We start from the raw sequence: 7,166 nt of genomic DNA on the forward strand, positions 1-7,166 counted from the left end.
ACGTCAGCAAAACTGGGATCAAACTGTGGCGCAAACACTTTGTTTATGTTGTTGATATTTCGCGAGCTCTGCGTCATATTTTCGCACAGACTGAAGGGAAAATGAAACTGATGTTAAGTTTCGATTCCACGCCAAAGCTGATATTAGAGCGTATATACAGAAGCTGCCTGCAGGTCAACATTCACGAATCAAACGCTGATTATTTCACGTCGACGTTTCACCTCAGCGGACAGAGTTAATCCACAGCCGAGCAGCATGAGCAGATCCACAGGTAAGACATCATTTATTTCATTAAGTATTTTATTAATATGAGGTGGAGAAAAATATTTTTTTTAATTTCTTGCAGTGTTTGTTTTGATCACCATGGCTGCTGCGTCAGCATTTAAGTAGCATTGTTAAAGAGTCAGACTTCTTAATTTAAAACAGAGGAGGAAAGCTTTTTGATGAGCTTGGTGATTTTTTTTTACATTTATTTTTCACTGTCTGCATTTTAAAACTTTTTTTTTTTTTGCTTTTTTCTATCCAAATGACAGTGATGTTGTGTAGTTTAGTTTGTTTTTGTGTTCTTAGTTTTTCTTTTTCTTTTTTTACTCCTTTGTGCAGAATGGATTCCTGCTTTATGGTTGGACGTCTTTAATGAGCTGCTGTATGATGACAATCAGCTTGATTATGAAGACCAGTGGACTCTCAACTTTAGCTACAGCCAGACAGACACAGTCACCAAGGACGAGAGGAAGAGAGGCTGGAAGGTTTATGCCCACTGTGCCCGTGGAAAGTACGTTCCCTGAATACTGTCAAAATTTCATGTGTTAATTTCCTCCAAATAGAGCCTATGTGAGGTAACAGTCACTGACAATATTAATAAATATGCTGCAAAGGAGACATAGATACAAACATTTCCTTGCTGGTTACACAGTCTCCACCCATTCCTGTACACATGAGCAAACAGCTGATGACATGTCTGTGTGACAGCTGTCTCACAAAGCTGTCTACTCAAATGGAGAGAAACTTGTTCTGCCACCTGGTTAAATAAGTTACCTGAGCGAGTTTCTTCGTCTAACCTAAAATCAGAAAGAAAGTTGGACCCACGAGGTGCCAGACTGCCCACTAAAGCCTTGTGTGTCTCTAAGTCTGTTTTCCACTCAAAGGAAGCACAACAGTCATTTAATTAATGAAGAACAAGGGGGGAAAGAAGCAGTTCATTTTCTAGAAACAGAACTGAGGATTGCACAAAAAGTCTTATCATTTGTTATTCCTCGTGGTTTATCTCTACGTGGCACCCATACTGGCCCCATCCACCCTCCCCTATAAAGTCATCTGGCTGGAAAGTCATACGGTTTAGAAGAGCAATATGATAAAGCAGCTGCGATATGGGAAAAGTGAACGCCTGCACTGACATAGCAAGGTTAACGATAACTACTAGGCTGAAAATAACTCTGTGCTCTGTATCTAATCACTTCTCCACAGATTTCAGTGTGCGTCCTGCAGAAAGACCTGGCCCTCAGCACGAGTGGTGGTGTTGTTCCGGTACCGGCTTCAGAGGGGCCGCGGGACGGTGATCATGCGGCCCTTCGGTCAGGCCTGTCGTCGGTGCCAAGATGGTTATGAGCTGGGTGGATTTTCCGAGAATGAGGTGGAACATGCTCTGCTGAGGGTGTTTGCCAAAATCAGGAAGAACTGCTACGGCGAGGATGATGATGACGACGATGTGTCATCCACAGAGTCCACCGTAGTGCGGACCAGACCCCACGAGGACAGCCTGTGTGAGGCATGCTGTATGGGCATTTGCTGTCAGGATGACAGCTAGAAGTGTGTGCATGCGTGTTTGTTTGTGTGTGTGTGTGTGTGTGTGTGTGTGTGTGTGTGTGTGTGTGTGTGTGCGTGTGTGTGTGTGTGTCTATCAAAGTGTGAGTGCCATGACAGCCTCCTTTTCCAGTTTGCACATGAAATTTTCTTCAGCAATTTGAAGTTTAAAGGCTTTTTATTGTTATGAAGGTTCTTGGTGTGGTAAAAAAACAACAACAAAAAAACAGGACCAATCACCAGATATGATAAATTTGCTATATTTTTTATTGTATTGTATTCGTACTAATTAAGTAATAAAATTTTGTGAAATTGTGATCAAGTTGGGTTTCTCCGATCTATTTTTTTTTTATTTTTCTTGAATTCATCTTTTACTGTAATAGACATGAGAATAAATGGGATTTATGGGATGGGATTTTATAGAAGCTGAAATTAATTTTGATCATCCTTCAAAAGAACCGCCCAAAAAAGTTCCTGCAGATGTTTCAAGATGTCTGATGAGAGGAAAGATTTGGTTCAGGAAGGATTTATTTGCACGTATTTAGAGTAACCTGAGTCAAATATGGAAAAATCCAGCACTGTCACTATGTTGAGTTGAGCTACAAAACTGCTGGCCTTGATTTTTTTTATGGGAACATGATAATAAACTTCAACTACAAATTAAAATATAAAACACCACAGAAAGCTCGAGTCCACAGGAATGTTAAAACCTGAACTACTAAACTGACATAAGTGTGCACGATTACTGGTTCGATGACTTCAGGCTTCCTATTCTGAGCACCTCGCATTGTTTTCATTTATTTCAATTTTCTATTGTTGTTACCGTGTAAAGTCAAAAAGGGAGAGCAGCGAAAAATATTTAACAGCAAAAGTTTAGAGCATATTTTCACTTTCAAAGAATAATTTACAAACATTTCAATTATTTTCATTCATTATTTTTTTTGCACAAATATTGTGTAACCACAGAACACAGAGGCACAAGTATAAAATGCATCCAAAGCATCATTAATACAGACATAATACTAAATATATATTATTTCCCCTTAATTTACTAGAAATTAATAGACAACAGTAAAAAAAAAACCTCTAAAACTGGGTAAAAACAATTAGAAAAGTTTGATAAGCTTTCTTCTTCATCCAAACATTCAGGAATGAGCCAAAGATTATAATTATGACAGAGCTTATCAGGACAGACATGCAGCAGTTTTGCTGAAGGTGACTGTGCTCCGGGGTGTTTTTACAAAATACACAGGAGAAAATTCCCCAGGGGTGTGAAATGCTTTCAGATAAGAATGCCAGCGCAGAGGAAAGTCACAGGAGAATCAAGAACACATGAGAAAACTCAACTTCATATTTAAGCAGTTGTTTATGTCAGGTAATAAGTAACACTTCAGGACACTCTCCTGGCTCCTGCAGGAGCTCCTTTATTTCCCATATCTGCATCTTTTGACCTGGCACAGGTTTTGCACTGGATGCACTTCCTGATATGAGCAGCAGTGATAGTGCACTATCACTTGATTCAGTTTATCCTATCTGTCCAGAAGTTGATTCTGTTCATCTGGACGTAGCGTTTTCAGTGGGAGAAACGTTTCGTCACTCATCCAAGTGACTTCCTCAGTCTCAGCTGACTGCAGGTTTCCCAACCTTATAAACAGTACATTTGCACAATGACTGAAACCAGCCCACTGAAGGAACAAAGGGCTGTGAGGTCAGTTCCTTCATCATAATTATGCAATTTTTCATGACCATTGATTAACAACCACTGATCAACCTGCAGTCAGCTGAGACTTCCGGGTTGCAGGGGCAGCAGCCCGAGCAGAGAAGCCCAGAATAGGAACATGAAATATCCTGAGTTTCAGTATCTGTTAGTTTATTTGAAATAAATGAACATTAAATGAGTAATATTAATAATAAAAACTTCCCTGGTGAGGTATTTGTTGAGACTATGGCTGTCTACAGGACTAAGAGTCGCTGCTTGTTTTTATTGTTGTACCTGTACAGATGTTCTTGCCTCTGACATATGTCCTCCGTGCATGAAAGATAAAAACTAAAACTGAAACATTTGCAAACAATAAAAACTAAACTGAAAAGAGCAAACACTCTGGAAATGAACTGAAACTACACTGAATCGAGAGGAAAAAGTCCAAGTACATGATGCAATAGCGGAGACTGCATGGAAAATGAAAACGATGTTAAGTTTCGTTTTCCAAACACACACCTGAGAAGGTGGAACACGCCCTCCTCGGGCAGTTTTACAAAAACTGCTACCACCAGGAGAATGACGATGCAGATAGTGGGAGGTCACCATCGGAGCCTGAAGCGAGGACCAAACCCCACGAGAAGAACCAGGCATGCCGCATGGGCGTTTGCTGTGTGGATGATAAGAATGATGACTAATGTGTGTGTGTGTGTGTGTGTGTGTGTGTGTGTGTGTGTGTGTGTGTGTGTGTGTGTGTGTGTGTGTGTGTTGAGATTGAGATTCTATTACTTTTGTGGTTTTCTTTGTATTTTGTGGCTGCTAATAAAGTCTTAAGTCTGATCAAATCTTCTTTTATGGCTTTTATTACTTTCCGGATTTGTTTTGTGAGACAGAAATTACTGCACTTTTACATGAATAATCTCAGTTTATCGCACTTATCTACATTTTAGATGAAGTTCAAATGTGGTTAACGTTGAAACTACACATGATTTATAAGTGATTAGTACACATGATTAGACATGAAAAGCAAAAGAGGTTCTTGACTGTTCTTGACTAAAGCACAAAGGTGACCGACTGACTTTTGCCCGTGATGTTAGGCGGCGATCATACACTGATACCCTTTTAGCCAATTCAGTTTTCACCCACAGCCACCAAAAATCTACAAAATAATTAAACGTGCCTTGTAGACATTTAAATAAGAGCACACTGTGTTGTAACCGGCTTGTTTAGGTCGGACATGGCTACATGGAAAATGAAAGCGATGTTAAGTTTCGTTTTCCAAACGCACAGCTGCTCTCAGGATATAAACAGAGACGCTCCAGCAGCAGAGCCACATTCACCACTCGAACAACATCAGCGACTCATCGCATCAGCTGGAAGCTCTTCAGTTAACAGACAATCGATCAACATGGACACAGGTAACATGGTTTACTTTAGAATTTGCACCTGTGCTGGTTGCTTGGATCTTTGTCCTGTAAAACAGACCGCTTTGCTTTGTGACAGCATCAGCTTAACTTATCGTCTTCTCTTGTCCAGAATGGACCGCTTCTTTATGGTTGGACACATTTAACGAACTGCTGAATGAGGACAATGAGCTGGACTATGGAGACCGGTGGACTCTCAACTTCAACTACAATCAGACAGACAGAGTCACCGAGGAGGAGAGGAGGAGAGGCTGGAAGGTCTCCACATATTGCGCCCGTGGAAAGTATGTGCCGCACGTCCTGCATTTATAAACTTTCAAATATGCAGGTCATATGAATACATGAGTGTTTATTCGCTTTATGTGGCGCTCACAGTATTATTTCAACCAGAGTCGTAGATATTCAAGTGGAAAGAGCAAGTTCTAGATGCAAGTACGTAAAATATATTTGGACCTAACACAGTCTAATCGTTTCTCCACAGTTTTGAGTGTGCATCCTGCACAAGAACCTGGGCTTCAGCGCGGGTAGTGTTGGTGTTCCGGTACCGGCTGCTGAGGGGCCAGGGGACGGTGATCATGCGTCCTTTTGGTCAGGCCTGTCTTCGCTGCAGAGGCAACAAATTCAATCTCCCCGGTTTCGCGGAAAAAGAGGTGGAACAAGCCCTCCTCAGGCAGTTTTACAAAATTCGGAAAAACTGCTACCACGAGGAGGATGATGATGAAGATAGTGGGAGATCATCATCAGAGTCTGAAGCGAAGACCAAACCCCACGAGAAGAACCTGTGCCAGGCATGCCGCATGGGCATTTGCTGTGTGGATGACGAAGATGATGATTAGCGTGTGTGTGTGTGTGTGTGTGTGCGTGCGTGCGTGTGCGTGTGCGTGCGTGGGTGTGTTGGGTGTTCTTTTGGGATTTTTTAATGCATTTTGCACACAAACCTTTCCTTCATATTTTAAAGTTACCAGTCTTTATATGATACACATTAATTGTACAGTATGTGATTCTATTACTTTTGTGTGGTTTTCATTGTATTTGTGGCTACTAATAAAGTCTTAAGTCTGATCAAGTCTTCTTTTATGGATTTTATTACTTTCTGGATTTGTTTTGTGAGACAGAAATTACTGCACTTTTACATGACGCACTCATATACACTTTAGATGAAGTTCAAATGTGGTTAACGTTGAAACTACACATGATTTATAAGTGATTACTAGTACACATGATTACTAGTGTACATGAAAAGCACCCACCCACCAAAATTAATCTTTAAAATAATGAAATGTGCCTTGTAGCCAGTTTAATAACAGCATGCTCTGTTGTAACCCGTTTGTTTAGGTCGGCCATGACTGCATGGAAAATTAAAAAAAACATGGCCACATCGACAAGTAACTTTTTAAATGTATTTTTTTTATTTTGCGGCAGTGAAACATTTCTTTTGATTAGGTGTGCATCACTTGCACATCACAGCACACCATTTCTTCTGCTTTAACACAACATTAAATAACACTGATCTCTGTAAAAGTGTATGATTCACTGAGATCATCAGCCTAACTTATTTCCCTCTCCTGTCCAGAATGGACTCCTTCTTTGTGGTATGACACCTTCAATGAACTGCTGGATGATGACAGTGAGCTGGACTATGGAGACCGGTGGACTCTTAAGGTTAACTACAACAAGACAGATGAAATCAGTTATGAGGAGAGGAAGAAAGGCTGGAACATCTCCACTCACCAAGCAAACGGAAAGTATGTTAACTTATAAACAATAAAAACTTTAACATATGTAAAATAATAGTTACTGAAAATGTGAAACAACAGCAAGACAACATAAAAATATAAAAAATATATAAATTCATAGCAACATCATAGCAAAACCAGAAGAAAAAAAGGAGGCAACATGTTTCAGACTGTGGGTGTAGTTGTAGTTTTCCATCTCCACCTTCTCTCTGATCACATGAGTGTGCAGGTTCTCTGACAAACTACCGTGTGACTGGGAGGAGGTTGTACACAGAATCAAAACAATGTCATTCTGTGATTTAAAAAACTGGGAAACAAGGAGTGACTGCATCAGACAGATCTAGTTTTTTTTCCTGCTCTATATGAATGTAACATGGTATTGGTTTGAGGCCTGTCACATCTGAATGCCTTATAAGAATAAAGGAAAGCTACAGTTTATCTTGATCATCTTGTGTGGCACTTGTTTATTTCCTGTTGCTTTTAAAAAGACTGTTAATACTTTTA

General features: G+C 40.2%; 2 protein-coding genes across 2 annotated transcripts; both read left to right on the forward strand.

Moving 5' to 3' along the window:
* Positions 1–128: 128 nt before the first annotated feature.
* On the forward strand, positions 129–2,121 carry LOC146493295 (receptor-transporting protein 3-like). The gene is made up of 3 exons (XM_085149164.1): positions 129–271; positions 604–775; positions 1,468–2,121. Exons 1-3 carry the CDS (start codon positions 256–258, stop codon positions 1,805–1,807), a joined length of 528 nt encoding a protein of 175 aa, XP_085005290.1. The 5' UTR covers positions 129–255; the 3' UTR covers positions 1,808–2,121.
* A 2,679-nt stretch (positions 2,122–4,800) lies between these two features.
* Positions 4,801–5,988, forward strand: LOC146493296 (receptor-transporting protein 4-like). The gene is made up of 3 exons (XM_085149152.1): positions 4,801–4,920; positions 5,039–5,210; positions 5,408–5,988. The coding sequence occupies exons 1-3, from the start codon at positions 4,911–4,913 to the stop codon at positions 5,760–5,762; spliced, it is 537 nt and encodes a 178-aa protein (XP_085005278.1). The 5' UTR covers positions 4,801–4,910; the 3' UTR covers positions 5,763–5,988.
* The last annotated feature ends 1,178 nt before the right edge of the window (positions 5,989–7,166 follow it).

Source organism: Neolamprologus multifasciatus, chromosome 22 (genome assembly GCF_963576455.1).
Source record: "Neolamprologus multifasciatus chromosome 22, fNeoMul1.2, whole genome shotgun sequence".
In the NCBI taxonomy this organism is placed as follows: Eukaryota; Metazoa; Chordata; class Actinopteri; order Cichliformes; family Cichlidae; genus Neolamprologus; species Neolamprologus multifasciatus.